This window comes from Halichoeres trimaculatus, unplaced genomic scaffold (assembly GCF_033239565.1).
Source record: "Halichoeres trimaculatus isolate MK-OKI-2021-1 unplaced genomic scaffold, fHalTri1.1 fHalTri1_scaffold_4, whole genome shotgun sequence".
Taxonomy (NCBI): Eukaryota; Metazoa; Chordata; class Actinopteri; order Labriformes; family Labridae; genus Halichoeres; species Halichoeres trimaculatus.
The window spans coordinates 902,737-922,784 of NW_027437182.1; the positions used below are offsets into that span (position 1 = coordinate 902,737).

The following is a 20,048-nucleotide window of genomic DNA, read 5'->3' on the forward strand; positions in this document are numbered from 1 at the left end:
TTAATCTCCAAACTCTCAATCTTCTCGTTTTTCTTTGTCATAATCCAGAGCACATTTCTCCTCACACACACCTCCTCCTCCTCCTCCTCCTCCTCCTCCTCCTCCTCCTCCTCCTCCTCCTTCTCCTCCTCCTCCTCCTCCTCTCTGACAGTAATGATTATTGTTCCTGTTTAAGGTGAAGCTGTGAGCGGATCATGTTGGAGGGTTAACGTCCTCAGATCAGCTCACAGATCTTTAAACCGAGCGTCTTCTTCTGTTTTCCTGTCAGTGATGTGAGGAGAGGAAGAGCTCCTCAGATACTTTCTGACCCAAAAACACAAAAACTGCTCAGCAACAAGTGAAACCTGAGCTTTACTTCAGTCAAAAAGTTGTCTGTTAGACTCAGTCTGAGCCACATTTAGCTGAACAGTCCTGGAAAATGACGCCTGGGTTTCATCTCCAGAAATAAGAAAGACGTCCCAACACAAGACACTCAACAAGTGTGTGTGTGTTTTTAAAGCAGCTCAGGCATCATTCGTTTTATTTAAAACCTCAAAATAAGACATGTTGGCTCGGATGAAGGTGTTAGATTTCACTTTTTGCAGTGTAAATGTAACTTTTGAATATTTTTACTCCACAATCACTTTGTTTCAATACTTTAATGTCTGCAGTGTTTTAATAAAGTTACTGTGAGGATTGTTTTTACTTTGACAGTCAAAAATCACGAGTTAATCCTGTGAAATGTTCACGCTCGAGAACAGTAGTTCCCACACTTTTCTGACCCCGGTCCACTTTAAACTTTTAGGTCTCAAAACTTCACGACTGTATTAATCCTTAAAGTAAAAAAAAAAGGTGCAAAAAATATTTAAACAATTTTCTTTTTTTTTACATAACTGAGTTTTAACACTGACAACATAATTCAGTATATTTTAAATTTTTATAAATAAATATATATATATTTCATATTTTTTATAAAAAAAATATTTAATTGATTTTTATGTATTTTTTATATAATTTTATACATATTTTTTATTTTATTTGTGTATATATATATATATTGTATATATATATATATATATATATATATGGGACTCAAGGCTCACTTTTAGTTTAAGACTCAAAACTTTGCGACTATATTAATCTGTTAAGTAAAAAAAAAAAAAGTTTGAACAATTTTCATGTCTTTTTAAACATAGCTGAGTTATTTAAACTGAGTTTTAAATTTGATATAATTAATTATTTATATATTTCATATTTGTATATATGATTTAAAATTTTTATATGATTTTTTTTCATTTTGTATATATATTTTTAAATTATTTTATACATATTTTTTATTTTGCGTGTGTATGTATTTATGTATGTTTATTTATATACATGAGAATAATTAATACAATTTAGAAAATTATGATAAAACACAATCACGTTTATTTTAACTGCCCTGTCAAGTTTTTTTTCGTGATTTTTTGTCTCTAAGTGCACTCCTATAAGAAGCCAGTTTTTCAGGTGTTTGTAAACAGCTCTTAGTTCCTAAATCTTCTGCAAAAATAAACTTGTTGTATAAGAAAGTGTGCAGCATGCATTAAAAAATGTTGAAGTACAGAAAATGTAGAAAACAGAAATAATTTGATCAGTGGAGGCAGCAGGGCGGTATGAGGAGCTTCGTACATGATCTGATTTTTCCTCTGCAGCCTGATGAGCCGTCCCCCAAACTCTGAGTGTGTTTAAATAAAGATGATCAAACTTCTGAACTGTTAAGAGATGGTGTAAAAGCAGAAAGCTGTGAAGAGTGAAGTTTAAAATCAGATAATTTGGAAAATACAGCTCTGCAGAAATGACGGAGTGAGGAAAAATTTTCAGCTTCGTTTTCTTCTGTTAACAAATAAACTTGATTTCAGAAACAGTTTTTGTAGCGTGCATCCAAAGTGAAGCTGGGAAACAAAACAGTTTCTTCAGATTAAAGTTAATCTGGAAAATAAATGTAGACGACACATTTCAGCAGAGTGAGTCCTCTGCAGCAAACTCTCCGAGTGTTTTTAAGTAAAGATGATCGAACTTTCGTTTCTGCCAAAATGTGGGGAAACAGAAACGAGTTGATCCTGTAACATGAGGGGTTTTTTTAGTTTGTAAGGAGAAAATCTTTTTCAATCTTTCATTTTGATAAAAAAAAAGAAAGAAAAAACTGTTTTAAAGGTCTAAATGAAATTATTCAGAGGTGAATTCCTCCGTTCAGACCTGATGTGAGCAGCAGTCGCAGCGTGGTGGTTTGTGTAATGGTCTTGATAATCTGCTCTGTGGGACTTCAAACGCTGACCTTGGAGGTCCAGAGGACGGTGGTCACTCTCTCTGCTTCTGCTTCTGGACTAATTAAAAAGCTGCTTTAACGACCTCCAGCTTCAGACGGCCAGATGTGACCGGAGCGCCGTAAAACCTCAGAGCACTTTACAGAAACACTTACTGCACCTTAAAAAAAGCTCAGAGACAGAAAGAGGAGAGGGTCCTACAGGCGCTGTGTGTGTGTGTGTGTGTGTGTGTGTGTGTGTGTGTGTGTGTGTGTGTGTGTGTGTGTGTGTGTGTGTGTGTGTTTCCCAAAGCCTCAGTCCTGGAGAAAAGTCTGAGATCAAACTGAGATTAAAACAAGAAGAGAGACACGAGCAGAGCGGATTCTGTTTGACAGTTTATTTGATAAAATACGCGTCTGAATCTAACCTTTAAATAACTTTTCCTTTAGAGTACAGACTTTGGTCAGGCCCACGTCTATAAAGTACAGCTTCAGATTATTGTCATATATTATCTGGACACACACATGCAGCTGGAAGCATCTGAACACACAGCAGCAGCAGAGCTCGTCTTACCGTGGAGGAGGCCCGCTGCTCCGCGCCGCGCCGCGCCGCGCAGACGGACTGAGCTCAGTGAAACACGAGCCCAGACAACGTGTTCATCTACAACACGCCGTGAGCCGGGCTCAGGCCGATTCACGCTCCGCTGAGTCCAGAGAAGTAAACAGGACCCATCTTTAGTGTGTCGCCACAAAGAGACGACGATGACGAGGAGGAAGAGTCAGAAACACGAGTTTGGAAGAAGAGCGCAGAGAAAAAGACACCGAGATTAAAGATAATCGTCTGCTGAACGACTGCAGCTGAGCCTGATGGAGTCTGATCCTGCAGGTACACACACACACACACACACACACACACACACACACACACACACACACACACACACACACACACACACACACACACTGAGGGCTGGGTACTGAGATCCTGTGCACAAGATTCACAACCTCACTGCAAAGATGAAGAGTCTGAACACAAGATAAACTCCAAACCAGTGACATCATCGCTCCATACCTTAAGATAATCTGACGCCACAAGAAATCTAGAAATAAAAGTGTTAATTCCAGAAAAATCCAAAGCATGATTTCAAAATACGAATGGTAACTCTAGACATGAAAAATTCTAGAAAAATGTAAATTAAATCCCTAAATATGAGCGTTGGATCTGGAAAACTGATTTCCGTATCTAGAAATATGGTCATTTAAAAAGAGAAAGGAAATAAAGAAGAAAAAATGAGTCTAGAAATACAGACATTAGAGTTGATTGACCATTTGATTTAAAAAATACAACTGGTAAATCTAGAAATGAAAAAATCTTGGGGAAAAAAAAAACTAAATTAAGTATAGAAATATGAGCGTTGAATCTGAAAATACGATTCCTGAATCTAGAAATATGTCCATTTAAAAAAAGGGAGGACAGGAAAAAAAAGGAATGTTGAGTCTAGAAATACAGACATTAGTTCTTGATATACGAATATTAAATTAAGAATTATGATCACTAATTCTAGAAATACAATAGTCCAATCTAGAAATACCATGGTTAAATCTTTCACAGATGTAGATTCTGGGAATACACTCTTTTAATCTAAAAATACAATTGCCAAATCTAGAAATAAGACTATGAAATCTAGAAATACAATTGTTAAACCTTGAGGTATAATTGTTAAATCTAGAAATATGAACAGTATTTTTTTAAGAGATGTAAATTCTTAAAATACTGCTGATAAATCTGGAAATAAAATTGCTAAATCTAGAAGAAAAAAAACTTGTTCAATCCAGACATATCGGCGTTGATTCTTGAAATGTGAATGTTAGTTCTACATTTAGGCAGAAGTTAATGGCTAAAACAGGAACGGTAAATCTAGAAATACAAATGTTGAATCTAGAAATACAAATGCTCAATCCAGAAGGCTAGATGTAGATTCTTGAAAAGTAATGTAGATTCAGGCAGTAAATCTTGAAATACAGATATTAATTCTTGTGATATGAATGTTAAATCTAGAAATAAGTGGGCCTTCACAGTGTTAAAAAGAGAAAATTCAGATTTGTGAGTCAAAGTTGTTGAAAAAAAACTTTCTGAGACATATCGATGAGTGAAATCTACTGAATTTTAAGCAGAGACGTCAGTTTTCGGTGTTTGTGACAGAAGTGTCTGTGTTTTGCATCGCCTGGGTGGTTTAAAATGTGTCTGCTGATATCGAAAGAAATCTCAACTTGTTCAGTTTCTTGAAATAAGAAAAATGTCTCAGTAGAAGAAACCAACAAGTCGACTTTCAGGCGTCAATCTGGTCTGTAATATCTTGTAAAATGAGATTTTCTAGACTTCATACGTCTCAGATTAAATCTTATAAACTGATGAATCTGGACTGTGCTTTTAAATACTTCAAATCTAGAACGGCAAATACTTTTTGGAGGACGTGTAACACGGACTGAATTACTTTTTAATCCAGACACAAAAACTTCTGACATTAAAACAGTTTGTTTCTGAGTGGATTTGCTCTTTAGTGAAAGTGGACGTTCGATCACCTAAAACACAATCTCTCCTGACTCCTCGTGGCCTCAGATTAAAGGAAAATTCTGTACTTTTTTATCCAAAGCATTTATTTCTGAAATGTTCTCTGTTTGTTTCATCCTCCAGCAGAGGACCGAGCCGTAGAAACTGAATTATCACAGGATCTTAAGTGTTTGGAGTTGATTTGGAGTTAATTTTGTGCAGCGTTAAACTCTTAAATCACTTTGCAGGAGGTTGTGAACCTGTTGCCAACATTTTCTGGCTGATTTTTGTCTGTTTCAGGAGACTGATTTTTCTGGTAAACACTGTCGCTGACTCAGCACCAGCCCTGAGAGTGGAGGCATCACTGCAGACGTTTCACAGAGCGAGCATTAGTGTTTGACGTGTTCGATGGAGTCGTGTGCGTCTCCTCCGAGCATCAGGACGCCGTGATCTCACTCTGAACACACACCTCCAGCCCCCTGCTGTCCTGTTCACCTCCTCTCTCCTCCTCTGCACAGTCTGATCGCACCGTCTCCTCCTGATTCTCCGCCGAGCCGTTCCCCTGCGTCGTCTCCACACAGCTCCTCTTCCTCTCCTCCTCCTCCTCCTCTCTCTGCCTCTCCTGCTCCTCCTCCTCCGTGGCCTGGAGCTGCAGCTGCTGCATCAGCTCCTCCAGCTTGTGAGCTTTCCTCAGCTCGTTCTGCTGGATGATGGCGCAGAGATGCTCCGTCAGCTGCTCCTTCACCTCCGTCTTCTTGTGCAGGTCCAGTTTGGCCATGACGAACTCGGCCTCGGCCTTCTCGTAACGCTTCCTGAGACAAAACGTGGAGAAGAAAATAAAATCCACTGAAACACAAAGCTGTGATGAAATAAAACGTGATCATCAGAAACTGAAGCTGTAATAATGTTAACAAACAAGTTTCTAAGTTGTTTTTATTGTTTTTGACCCCTGAACCCAGGTTTTGTGACAGAAACAGAAACAAACGAGTGACTTTAACCAAAGAAACGAGAGCTGAAGACGTTCACCTGAGGAGATTTCCTGCTGAGTATCTGCTCCAGACGGTCCACAAATTTTCTACTTCTCTCTTTTCAAAAATGAAATCTAGCGAGAAAGCCGACAAGTTGTAGACAAGCTCATTATCAGACACAGACGAGCTGAAACTTCACTTTCTGAACGGACGTTTGGTTTATTAAGCGTGAGTTGAATCATGAAATGACTCTGATGAACCACATGATGAACCACCCAGACCAGACGACCAACCAGACCTGTGGGATCAAGAATCCACCGACGCAGAACTCGTCTGACAACTTGAAGTTTATTTATCTCCAAAAGCAACACGTGATCAACACATCGCTCAGAGAAAACTCACGAAGAGACACAGGGTCAGAGGACTCCAGAGGAACACAGTCAGAAAGACGTTATCGACAAATAAACCATCCTACGATCGGCCAAAATTACTCCAACAGCGCAACAACAACTCATCCAGGAGGATCCAAAAGACCCCAAAACCTCATCTGGAGCCCTGCAGGCCTCACTGCCCCAAGTTAGGTTAAATGTTAAATCTAGAATACGATGGTTACATTTTTAACAGACGTTACATCTTGAAATAAGGCTGTTTAATCCAGAAAACACAACTTTTAAAACTAGAAAAACAGACGTTAAATCTTGAAATAAAATATCAAATCTACAAATGCAATCATTAAATCTAGAAATATGATTGTTCAGTCTAAAAATATGGTGACTGACTCTTTAACAGACGTTCTGTCTTGAAACAGGATCCTCACATCTAGAAACACAAGTGTTAAAACTTAAGACTGACATTAACTTTTGAAATACAATTGTTAAGTCTAGATATTTGGCCTTCAAATCTAGAAATACAAACGTTTGCTCTAAAAGTATAATACATGAATCTTTAACAGATGCAAATTCTTGAAATACAACTGTCAAATCTAGACATATGATTGTTAGATCCAGAAAACACAATAGTTGAATCTAGAAAGACAGACATTGATTCTTGAAATACAAATATTCACTCTACAAATGCAATCATTAAATCTACAAATACAATTATTCAATCTAAAAATATGATGACTGACTCTTTTTTTTTCTTGAAATATGGTCCTCAAATCTAGAAACGAAAATGTTAAAACTTAAGACAGACATTAACTCCTGAATTACAATTGTTAAGTCTAGAAATGTGGCATTCAAATCTAGACATACAGACATTCGCTCAAGAAGTATGATGCATGAATCTATAATAGATGCCAATTCCTAAAATACAACTGTTAAATCTAGAGTGAAGGACGTTAAATCTACAAATACAATTGTCAAACCTAGAAAAACAAACGTTCAATCTAGAAGTAAGATTGAATCTAAAACAGACATTTATTCTTGAAATATGATCTCTCAAATCTAAAAAACACAACTGTTTAATCTGGAAATAAGGCTGTTAAATCTCCGTCCGCTGCTCCTTTACCTTCCTCTTCTTCTGCAGATCCAGTTTGAGACAGAGCACAGCAACAACAACTCATCCAGAAGGTCTCAAAAGAACCCAGAACCTCATTTGTAGCCCTGCAGGCCTCAGCTCCCTCCGTTAAGTTAAATCTAGAAATACTATTGTGAAATCTAGAATCACAAATGATCAATCTAGAAGTACGATGGTTGATTCTTTAACAGGCGCTAATTCTTGAAATACAACTGTTAAATTTAGAAATATGATCAGTAAATCTAGAAATTCGATCGTTAAATCTAGAAACACGGCTGTTAAATCCAGAAAGCTGGACGTCGATTCTTGAAAAACAAATATAACATCTAGAAATACCATTGTGAAATCTAAAACTACAACTTTTCAATCTAGAAATATGATGGTTTAAGACCCCAGAACTTCATCTGAAGCCCTGCAGGCCTCACTGCCCTCAGTTAGGGTCAGAGGTCATGACCAGAAATAGAGAAACAACCAAAAACCAAACAAAGCCCTGTTTCCACCAAGTGGTCCGGTTTGGATCAGTACAGTTCAGTACGGGTCGGATTGGTAAAGCCTGATCCTGTTTGTGTTTCCACAGCCAACCATGGCTTTTGGTTGGCAGCGTGTAAGCTGGATGCTAATAGACACATCAGCTACATGATAGCATGACGCCATAGCAGAGCGACACAGTGTACCCTGCTAATAAATCCAAGAAGACGAAAAATGCAAAGTATGGTCTTGTTTGATGATCTGAAACATTTAGAGTGAAACAGAAGAATTCAGTTTGGGGTAAACACCTTTTCATATCTTCATCTCTCGTTGGATCCATGACACAGATAAAAACATGAGCACAAACCGTCTCCACAGCTTTAAATTTGAGTGAGTTTACAAAACAAAATAACCTAAAGTCTCTTTGTTCAAAGACATTTTTATATTTTCTCAAAGAAATCGTTGAGCATTAAACCAAAGTCTGGCTCTGGCAGCGGGACAGGAACTCTCTAACCCGGCGTTCCCGAGCTGAAAGATAAACACGCGTCGCTCCACAAACGTCTGACTTGTTTTGAGAGTGAACAACAGAACATCAGATCCTGTTTGAGAGTCGGCGCTGACTAAACACATGATGTCAAACAGTTTCTCTTCAGGGTTTCAGGTCCAAGCTCAGCTAAACCCCAACCATCGATTCAATCAACGTAATCATAACAGAGTCCGGTGTGAGGAGTGTGTGAAGGTCAGCTCCTCTTCCCCTTACACAAACATCTGTGATGAGGGCTCAGGCCTCTGCTCAGAGAGAGGTCACACACACACACACACACACACACACACACACACACACACACACACACACACACACACACACACACACACAACTTCCTCTCTTGTTGGTTTCTCCTCAGACCTGCAGACCGGAGCCGGTCTGGAGGAGCAGGAGCAGAGTTGGAGGCTGACGTGTTGGGGGTGATGATGGAAACGAGCTGCAGGGGGCAGTATTTACAGAGGATGTACAGTACATCACCTGCACTCAGGGATGTTTGCACCTTTTTCAGTTTGACCCATTTTTCATTTTAAAAACCAACAGATCAGAGAGCAGAGCTTCTGTTTTCTTGATAAGAAGCTGTGCGTGTGTTTGAGGCGATCACCTGTTGTTTTTTTTTGCGTACCTGGCTGAGGAGTACTCCCAGCTGGACTGCTCGATCTTACTCCTCAGGATCCCGATATCATTGGACACCATGTCGTCCAGAGCCTGGAGCTCTTTCTGGATCCTCTTCAGCTTCACGGCCTCAGCTTGAGTCTGTTTCGACCTGAGGATCATTAAGTTAACTTTTAAAAACCCTCGTTTGTCATTTTTCATACATTAATTCTTCATTTCTGTTCTTTTTTTCTCACAGCACCAGGACAACGACACTTACTTCTCAGCGATGGTTTTTGCCAGCAGAGCTTTCTTGCGCTTGTTCCTCTCCTCCATCAGTTTTTGCTCTTGCTGTAGTTGCTCCAGACGCGTCTTTTCCCGCCTGTGATCAAAAACCAGAGACATGAGACTCAGTTAAGACACAAACCGCATCATGCGCTGGTTTAGAGTCCAGTAATGTCCTTCAGGTTCTCAAAGAAAGAAAATCAGCCAACACCTTCAAAATGAGCTCAATAAAACCTTTCTACTGTGTCCCTAAAACTGAATGTCCCCATATGAAGACATCACTTTTGGTAAAACTAGTTCCTGTTCAAAGATGCAGCTCAGGTTTTACTCTTATTAAGTCAAAATAATAAGGACGGGATTATTAGAAAAAGGAATAGATGAAGGCTTCAACTGGAGAAATATTAAAAAAAAAAAAATTAAAGCAGTGACACAAAACCGGAGACGTGAAACATGTGAAAGTAAAGCAAAAACAGGGAAAAAGTACACGGCTCGAGACTGAGACCAAAAATGTCTAATTTTTCAAAACTATTTTAGTTACTGTCCTTTGTTAAGCCCTTTTTTATTTTTTATTTCAACAAAAATGTTTTTGTCAGCTTTAATACACTGAAATGTAAACACATGCATGCGTGTTCTTATTGTTTGCCTTTATTTAAGAAGCATGTTTTGTTATGTCTTCTTTTAAAGTTGTATAAAAAAAATTAACCTGTTTTGTCAGCCAGAGCTTGTTGCAGAGAAACTTCATATTTACAGTAAAATATTTAGCAAATATTTTAAACAAGAGTTACTGCCCCTCTGAATAAATAAGGAAAATAAAAAAAACAATAAAATAAAATAAAATTTGAATTAAACAAGCAATAAATGAAAAATAAATAAGATAAATAAAAAATAAAAAATAAATAATAATAAATAAATAAATAAATGAATAGGGATGGGAACCTTTCACATTTAAAACGATACGGTACCGATGCCCGGTACCTGGCAATTGGTACCAGTTCTCAACGGTACCAATTTTCGGTACTTTTTTGTGTTTATGTGGTAAAAATATTATTTTTTTCAAATAATAAAGTACATTTTCTTTTTCAATTTAACATATTTCCTCTTCAATACATAACCTTGTAATGCAGTGCTCATGTCCAGTATGGAAAATCAACTACTCTTCCACTCCATCACAGTCACAAGGATGTGTTTAGGTTCCTAAATATGGTACCTTTTGATTTCACCTGAAACGGTACCTGGTACTTTTGACAAAATTCGGTCGGTACCTATAAAAGTACCTGATTTGGTACCCATCCCTATAAATGAGTAAAGAAATAAATATAATAATATAATGATAATAATAATTAGGGATGTCCCGATATTACATTTTCACATCCGATACGATACCGATGCTGCAGCATTGAGTATTGGCTGATACTGATATCAATCCGATACGATATCAGCATTAATAAGAATAAAAGCGTACTTTTATTATTTATTCTGTAGTATGTCTGTCATGTTAGAAAAAGCCTGATATAGTGATATTATTCAAACAAAGAACAGTAGTCAGCAAGGTAGGTATGAGGAAAAACCGACCCATGTATTATTAACCAATGGGTAACAGAAACTGCTTATATCGGAGATTTTAGATGCATTCCGATACGATACCAATACTTGTTTTTTTTGCTGATATTGGACCGATATCAGATATCAATATCAGACTGGGACACCTCTAATAATAATAATAGAAAGAAAGCAAAAATGAAGGAATAAATAAATAAATAAAGGGTGCAACCAAGTCATGTGCTGGTGGGACCAACTGAGAGCAGAATAAGCCAAAGTTGTGTTTGTGTTGATAGTTAAGAGATAAAGAAACACTCCTGTGTGTCTGTGTTCCGGAATGTTCTTATTACTCAGTCTGAACAGCTGTGCGGTTTCCATGGTGATAGAGCGTCTAAAGCCAGAGAACTCCTTCACTCCTCTGTGCCCGTTGGTCCAGAATGGGATTTTAAGGTTGAGCCAAGGCTCTGGATCAGCTCTGGCTGAGACGGAACGGTGATATCTCTGAGAAAGAGGATCACGTCGTGAGCGTCCCAGGACTCTGACGACCACAGCCATGTGTTTTACAAGTCAGCAGAGATTTTTGATGAGAGATGACATTAGTGAGTTAGCTGAGGCAGAAAGTGGTTTTGTCTGACAGTTGGCCATTTACTGGTGTAATGGTACAATTCTTAGCTTGTAGAATCACGGAAAAGCAGAAAATGTTTTAATGCCTTATTTTTTGTCTCTGAAGCAAAGTTTTTATATTTTATGGCAGTTTGAAGACTTTCTGAGTAAAACCCCAAAACTTCACGTTACTAAAACAGTGAAATCTCCAAATCTGTAGAGGATATCAACACATTGAATACAAGTTAGTTAAAGTCGTAGTTACTGAATTTTATTCAGATTTTATCTAATCTGTGACTCATCTCTGTTTCACTTTTAATCCCTTCACTGGTTCCCTTTTAGGCCTTCATTGTTTTATCCTTTGCTAATGCGTGTTTTTTTTTATTTAGCCTATCTTTGCTTTATTATTATATTATTAATATTTATTTTTTGTCATCTTTGTAAATTTATCTTTTGATGTGTGGAAATTGCTGTCCTGATTTTTGTTTTTTACTGTCTTTAATTGCTTCCTTTCTGTTTTTAGCCTTTATTTCAGTCCTCGTGGTCACATTTCATGTTGCGTGGTTCTTGTGTTGTCTAAGTTCCTACGACTTGTTGCTAGGGTTTTGTTTTTGTGCTTTTTTTGTGTTCCTGTCTGTTGTCAAAGCACTTTGTAAACTGTTGCTATTTAATATGCTATATAAATAAAAGTTATTATTATTATTATATAAATAATGGGAAAATTTCTGAACATTTTAAAGCAAACATGAAGTGTGTCAGTGGAAGAACGCAGAATCTGAAGAATCTGAAAGTTGGAGCAGTTCTAGCTAGAACTGCATGTATCTTCCATTCATTTCAATGGGGCAAAAGTGTGGAAAATGGTGAATATTTAAAAAAGTAAACAAAGAGTTAGAAGTGTGAAAAGTACAAGCGCACATCTCCTGAACGCGTTGCATGTTATACAAGTTTAACAGTGAAAGTCAGACGACATTTGAAGGCGGTGAAAAGTGACAGGACGAGCCAGAGGAGGATAAAGCAGGAGAGCAACATGTTGAAATGCTGACTCAGCACTTTGACATAATTACAGGTGCAGCCTCTCCCTGTCCAACAGGTAAGATGTTGACGTGTAACCTTCCTCCTTTTGTTTGCACTGAAGCAGGTTTCTGATGTAGTGTGAAGTGATGTAAACAGGTGGTTTCAAAACCATTGAAAAAAGTGAAACATCGAGCACACAGACAGAGAGTAACTTCAGTTATAAGTGAAAACACACTCACTGTGCCACCTCCTGAGTCTCCAGCTCCTTCACGGCGGTAGTCTCCTCCTCAGAAGCGGGCTGGTGGTTTTCAGCTTTCTGCTGCACCTCCTGTTTAACAGCGGGGACCGGCGAAGGAGGCCGGGGTTCCTCCTTTGGAGGCGGTTTAGTGAGTTGTTGCTCCGGAGGGAGTTCAGGAGGTGCGGATCCTTGGTTCTTCTGGGCGGCGAGCTGCAGGGCCCTTTCCCGCTGCAGCTGCTGCCGACTCCGGTTCGCTGGGGCCGGCTTCCGACCGCGGGCTGCCGCTGCGGACGGAGCTGAGTCTGACAAAAAATACATTTTGTTAAGCTCCGATGTATGAATTTATTCCAACACTGGGTTTAAAGTTTGATAGCAACATGATATAAACGACTGTCAAGCAGAATAAGTCAGAGGAGCTGAAGTTACCTTTCTGCTGCATCTTCCGGAGCTCTTCATCAGAAAAACCCGCCCAGCCGCTCATGATACACCTTCAACCGGAAGTCACTTCAAATACGACAACACAGATTATGTAACTGTGGAATTAAAATGATTATTTAGCTGAGATAATCATCCTTACAGTCCCCTAAACTCAGGAACTCTCTGAAGCTTCAAACGGAGCCGCCATGTTTGTTTATCTCTGCCACGTCAAGGACCCAGGAAGGACCCGCAACAGGCAGCTGCGGATACCGCCTGACGAAAAATCCAAAATACCGCCGTAAAATCAAAGTTTAAGACTCAAAGAAAGGCAGATTTCAAATAAAAAAAACAATATTACTCATTAACTTTAACTTCCCTCTTATTTTCCAGTTTTTGTGTCATAAAAACGCCACTTGAGTTAATAGAAAAAACACGCATAATCACGGGGTGCTTCATACTAGCTTTCATGCCTCTGAATGATCATGGAAGTGTTTCACATGTTTGTTTAAGGAACTGAAAAGTGCGATAAGAATATATAAAATAGAGCAATACAACGAGTGTAACCTAGAAAAAAATAAATCCAGGACTTTTTAACCATAAAAACATGCAACGAACCAATATACAAGCAGGGAATGTGCACAGACTCATCACAAAAAGGTAAAAATAAAGTTTTTGAAAATTTATAGCTATACTGGTGGAGTTGTTTTGCACATGTTTAGGGGTGAGATGTAGTCATAATTGCACCAGTCACAAAATAAATGAATGAATAATTAAACTTTTTTGGAGGACAAAGGGTTAACTCAGGGGTGAAAGTGTGTACTGATAATTATACAGTCTGAACACAGCTGGAAGAAAAGCCCTGCAGTGTTTCTCAGCAGAAAACCTGTCACTAAATGTTAAAGCCTCCTGTAAGAGGTGGACATGTCCATCAGAGATAAGAGCATAAATCACTGCCTGTCCTTAATTATTATGTGTTTTTTAATTTGCTTCTTTCTTATTTTTATAGTTTAATTCTTTTGATAAAAACTCTAGTTTTCGTGTAGTGACTCGGTCACTGAGGAGGAAGAGTTTTAGATCCTCTGCTGCAGGAGGAGTTGGGTCTGAGCTGGTCTGTAGATGTTTTTAAAGCAGACTGAAGGAGCTGGAGGGAGATGCATCAGCTTGTTGAAGCTTTCACTGATGACTTTCTGTGAAGCGATCCAGGATTTGTTGACATGTTTTTAAATGACACATTGTTTGTCTGTGACTTAGCTGCTTACTGTAGATTTAGAGCTGTAATATAAAGTCAAGATGTTTGATTTAAAGAATCAGAAAATGCTTTCAAAAGGAATCCTGATCTGTTCATAATTTGTCTGCAAACATGAGTAAATAACTTTGATTAATCCCAACATTCATCAAACTCCTGGCATTAGCTTCAGTTTTCTTGCTACTTGCTCCTTCAGTTGCTCGTTTTGATCCGTTTCTCACTGAGCGTCTGCCTGAGGGTCAGAGAGGTCAAAGGTTAATTAAAGGGCTGATTCCTGTGAATGCAGCATGAAATTGTAGTGGCTGTAGTGCTAAGAGGAGGGTCAGACACACTGTGTTTGAGGAGCGTGGCTAATTTAATTATTACTTCCCTTTGTGAGCAGGCTGGTTGTACGGTGGATATTGAAACAGCTTAAACACACAGACAACTGAAAACCACTGGTTTACCTTTTAATTTTCCACACGTTATAACATCTGACTACAAACCTTAAAGTTTGTGGATAAGTTTTCATTTTCAGAAATAAATACATCTATTAGACTCCATTACAATTTACCAATTTCCCTCTCTCTGGTGTTTAAAGTCTCCTCTCCTCCTCCAGTCTCTGCTCTGGCTCCTGTCTCTTTATGCTGAAGCTCCATCAGTGAGGTTCTAGAATGTTCATCATCAAGCACAGAGAGCTTTCTGTCTTTGTGATGTTACTACATTCCGGAACTCTCTGAGCTCTCTGAGTGCGTTTAAAGGTGCAGTGTGTAAAATCTGCTGTAAAAAAACATGGACGATATGTGAGGCACAGTAATGTAAATATATTATATTTTTCTAACTTGATAAAAAGAAAAATAAAGTTATTTTAAGATACTTCACCAACAGATAAAAACATTTTATCTAATTTCCACTGTTTTTGATCTGACAAATGCCGACAACTTCTACACACTTTAAAGAGAGTTCAGTAAAATCCCATTTTTCTCTTTCTGGTGTTTTAGAAAACTCTTATTTCAGCCTCTGTCTGAAACTCTTAAAGGCTTCCCGCTCCACAAACCCCCTTCCCTCTGATTGGTCAGCTCTCTGGAGGCCTGTGGGCAGACCTTGGTGTTTGAGGCCCATCCTTTGAGCATGTCATGATCCAGTCTGGAGATGACCTCATCGTTTCAGTGAGTCTCGTGAAGATCTCGTGAAGATCTCAGGCAAAGGAAGCTTCAAGCAGCTCTTTGAAAATGAATTGTTAGTTTTTTTAAAAATCCTGATTCTCTTTAGTTTTTTTATGGGGCTGGCCACTCAGGTCTTAGCGAGGTCATCTGGAAACCCCCTTCTTAAAGTCTCATATTAATGTAATGTGCTTTCCTTCTGAATATCTCCTTGTAACTCAAATAAATTGACAGCAGGCGGATCAGGTCTGAGGAGTCGGTCGCGGTGGTGGAGGTGAGCTCTGAGCTCAGGAAACAAGCAAGAAGGTACCGGGCATTGGACTCTATGATTTGTTTTTTATTACTTTCTGTCTCAGTGTCGTTCCCGGGCACCATCTCATCTCTGTGCTCCATCATCATCCTCACCTCTCTCAGGCTGGGTACAGACTCCTCATTCCCCTCGGTAATTGGTCAAGGTAAAGACATTTTAACCTTGGCAGGGCCAGGCAGCCAGAGCCATGCAAAAACAATGACCTCTGCTTGGCAACTAATAAAAACTGGCCCCACATCTTTTCTGCATCTGGGGGCCAATTATGTGCAAGTTAAAAGGCGAAACACCTCAGGAGGGCATAAATCGCCGGCAGAGTGGAGACAGGGCCAGGCATGGAGGCCAGATGGCACCGAGACGAGCGTTTGGGGTTCAGAGCGTGTTCAGCTGCCCCGGCGTCGGGCCGAGGATGGGCCGGCCTTGGATCCCTGATTAGAGAGCCCAGGGGGACCACATGGCTCATTACGGGGATGACCTGTGGGGGCACGTCAGGGTGAGAGGTGGGAGGAACCTCCTGTAGGAGCGAGCGGGACTGATCGGAGAGGTGGAGGTTACCGTGACGACTGTGCTCGGTTCACAAGTTCAAGCTGTCGGATCTGACGTGCACATGTGTCCAGAGAGGTCGTCAGAGAGTTTCCTTCATCTTCGTAAAGAAGCAAGTGGACAAAAACCCACGAGTACAAGTCATCCAAAAAAGAAAAGTCAACCCCCGCCATCAAGAGCTGAAGTTTTGCAGACAGGCTGACACTCCAAGTTGCCAGACTCATAAAAATAAAATATATCTGGTTTAATGTCCTGAAATTTTCTGGAAATTTTCAGAGATGTATCTGGAAAAAGGATCATGTCAAGTGTGTAAAGTCAGATGCTTTCTAACTAATGATGATGTGCATGTTTGAGCTTGTCAGTTCATCAAATGCTAATTTTGTCAACGAGGACACAAAACCAGGGAAATCCAAACAGCCAATCAGAGGGGACGTGTGTCAGAGAGTCTGATCAGGGGGTCAGGCTTTGAGCTGGAGGAACGTAGACGTCCACGCTGATCCCTTCTCTCTTCTTCTCCAGAAACTGCAGATCTGAACCTGATCTCTGATTTCCTTCCCTGACCTTTCGTCCCTCCATCTGCAGCCAGTTTGCCGCTCCCTGAGGTCTGAGCTGCAGAGTCTGAGGAGTTCACCTGCAGAGAGGCCGGAAACCGACCTAGCACTGCCTCCCTGTCCTGACTGTGCTCCCCAACCCTTCCCCTGACAGTCCGTCTGAGGCGTACTTTGATTCACACAGTGAGCTTTCTGGACCCAGTTCAGGCTCCCAGACCCTCTCAACACGTCCTTCAGGAGTCTGACATCCTGACGTTCAGCCTCGTCCCTGGACGATGGTTGAAAGTGAAGTGGAGTCACGCTGTCAGTTGGTGTTGACGTATGAAATTCAACATTTAACAAAGAGAGGATGGGGAACAAAAGGACAAGGGGAACTACAATCGTGAACTCTCCTTGGTCTGGGAAACCTGCACCTTTCCGTGCATGTGCACCTTGCTTCCTTCCTCATCCTTGCTGGGTCTGTCCTTGGGTTTGAAAGTCTGACTCCAGCGTACCAAGCTGCCAACCAACCTTTCCTGAGAGGTGAACGCTGAAGCCGACGGGCGGTCACGGACACTTGTTGCTTCCAGCAGGTTATTGGCTGAAAACTGACGTCTCTTTGTGGACCGACCTTGGCTGAACCTGCCAAACCAGAGTCAGAAAGTTTGGGACTTTTCAACCAGGCAATCACACGTGATGACAGCTGATTCATTAGTCCTCGAGCGGTGCCCAGAAACCCCCATAAAAAGCCCTGGATCCCCGTCTGTTTGAGCTCATTAGGAGGGAAATGTGGTCTCACAGCGGAGCTCAAATAAAGATGCAGATGTCTCCAGCATGGCCTCCAACAATTTGGCTGCTGAATCCGATTCTTAATCAAATTATTTTTAGCTATGGCACATTTAATCCGCTGTTGTTTTATTCATTAGCCGTTCCACGAATTTATTGTGGCTCTGGCGGCCTCGCTGTCTCTCATCTCGGCCATTTCCCAGAGCGTAACACACACACACATCTGGTCCCAATCACGGCGAGGCGGGGGGAGAAAATGCCTATTAGCAGTTTCTGGCAGAGCTTCACTGTGAACAGCGGTGCCCCCATCTCCCCTGGAGTTTCTGGTAGTCTTTAGCCGTATACAAGCTCTCACTGGAGTGTTCGCCACACCCTCATTACCTGGTTTCACGAGGAGGGGGACGACGTGCACAGGAGCCAGCTTTAAGGCTGTTTTCTGGCGGCGCTGGAGGTAGAGAGCCCCCGCCGGGAGAACAGTACAGATTTATGCTCCGACACACCAAACTTCAGCTGAGTTAATCACAAGAAACCAACCAACGCGTCTGTTTGTGGATCGGCAGAGCAATAACGCCTCATTGTTCCAACACAACGCTGGATAATCTGATTTACGACCTCTCCTTGTTTGGCTCTTTATGACCTTCATAAACAATTACATTAAAATGATTTGATTATTTTGAAAATCAGACTTTATTAGCGTCTCTGGAGCGGGGATATGAGAGCTCACGAACGCAGCTCGGAGCTGGAGCTGGAGAGACGACTAGAAAGCATTCCTGCAAACAGGCTTTAATTCAGAGTAGCAGCCTCTTGGTCGGAGATGTGTGCTGTTGTTTAGTCTTTGAAACATCTGCTGTGATTTGAGAGTGTCTGAACTTGTTTTGATTCCTTGAACAGAGAATCAGCAGGCGGGAATATTTCTGAATAAGAAATCAGAAACATGATGAGACCAATCAGAGGAGGGAGAGTTTGGATGGTGAACTTTCGACCTCTCGAACCACCACGAAACACAGGATCCATCGCCGAAACCCTCAACGCGAGGAGTAGACAACACGTTCCCTTTATTCTGAAACATGCACATAAATAACGAGTGTTTCTTTCGTAAGCGTCCTCATTCGCGTTAACATCAGACTCACTTTTTCCCCTCACATGCCGAGTTTGTCCACACTCCCAAAAATCTGAACTTGAGACTGAAAAAGAAGCTTTATTCATGAAAACATCACTTTCCAGAAATGTCCCAACTTCACCACAAATGTCCACATGTTGAGTTTTTCCAGAGAGGTCCCATAACAGATGTGTCCCAAATTCTGGGCCTGCAAAACAGTCCCATCCCAGAGGCTTCAACAGAGGCTCCACGCATCCTCCACAACACCACATATCCCATAATTCATAGCATGCACAGTCAAATAAGATGGTGAACCCGCAAACAGTGAAGCAACAACAAACGGAACCAAAGACGAGGACACGGAAACTTCAGGCTAACTTTAAAATGTTGGTAACAGTGTTGAGATAATGTGATGCTAACAGTGCTACCAAGTTAGCCAGCAAGCTAATTTTTGCAGGGTAAAGGGGGCGGAGCTATGCAACACCAGCGTAATGGCCAAGTCACACCTGATGTGTACCCACATGCACGGTGACTTTCAAAATAAAACAAAGTGTGTCCAAACCAGACGGTCTGTATCTACAACAACAAACGGACATCATGAGCAGAGCCAGACCAGGAGTCCACAGGCCCAACACAACCCAGAAGAGGCTCATCACAGTGGGGATCCAGGAACTCCTCCACGAGCCGGACTGAGCACACAGCCGGTGTGAGCTGACTGATTAGAGAGCATGAGTCAACACGGAGCGCAGAGGCATCAGGCTCTTTCTGATGGTTTTAGAAGGAACTTGTTTTGTAAAGAGACATGAAATCATCGGGTTATCATCAGCATATTGGTTTATACTCGGCCCCAGGAATTGGAGCATTGGTGTTGCAGGTAGACCCCAAGTGGCAACCTCCAGTTGAACAGTGTGAGACAATGTGGAAGAGCTAAATCTGCAGTTCCTCAGGTGTCCACTTGAGTCTGGCTCCAGAAGTCCCAGAAGCCACATACACCAAGCCAAAAACCTGACACTAAATATGTCAAGGATTTCCCAGATGCAAACACAGTGATATGAACGACTTGTATACAAAATCAGACCAAACTTTCTCTTGCTCTTACATCCTTTAGGCGATGTCACTGTTTTTCCTGTTTGGCAAGTTTATCACCATGGTGATGAACCACACTTCCTGTAAACATGATTATCTGGCTGGAACTTGTTGGAGAAGGTTTTTCCAAGTAACTCTTTACTACTTACTGTTCGCTTCCTGGGTAAATGAGACATTGAACTTTACCAAATATCCTTTGTGGTCAGGCTGACCCAGAGGGGTCTGGATCCTGAGACCGTAAACTTCTAAACCAGGGTCTTCAACCTGTGGCTCTGGAGCCTCATGCGGCCCTTTGACTCCTTTGCAGTGG

The 20,048-nt window shown here is 40.7% G+C and overlaps 1 protein-coding gene across 1 annotated transcript; it reads right to left on the reverse strand.

The window, feature by feature from the left end:
• Positions 1–4,068: 4,068 nt before the first annotated feature.
• gorab (golgin, rab6-interacting) lies at positions 4,069–13,221 on the reverse strand. The gene is made up of 5 exons (XM_074668277.1): positions 13,009–13,221; positions 12,584–12,884; positions 9,184–9,285; positions 8,935–9,075; positions 4,069–5,623 (listed from the first exon to the last, which is right to left on the reverse strand). Exons 1-5 carry the CDS (start codon positions 13,061–13,063, stop codon positions 5,248–5,250), a joined length of 975 nt encoding a protein of 324 aa, XP_074524378.1. The 5' UTR covers positions 13,064–13,221; the 3' UTR covers positions 4,069–5,247.
• Between the last annotated feature and the right edge of the window lie 6,827 nt (positions 13,222–20,048).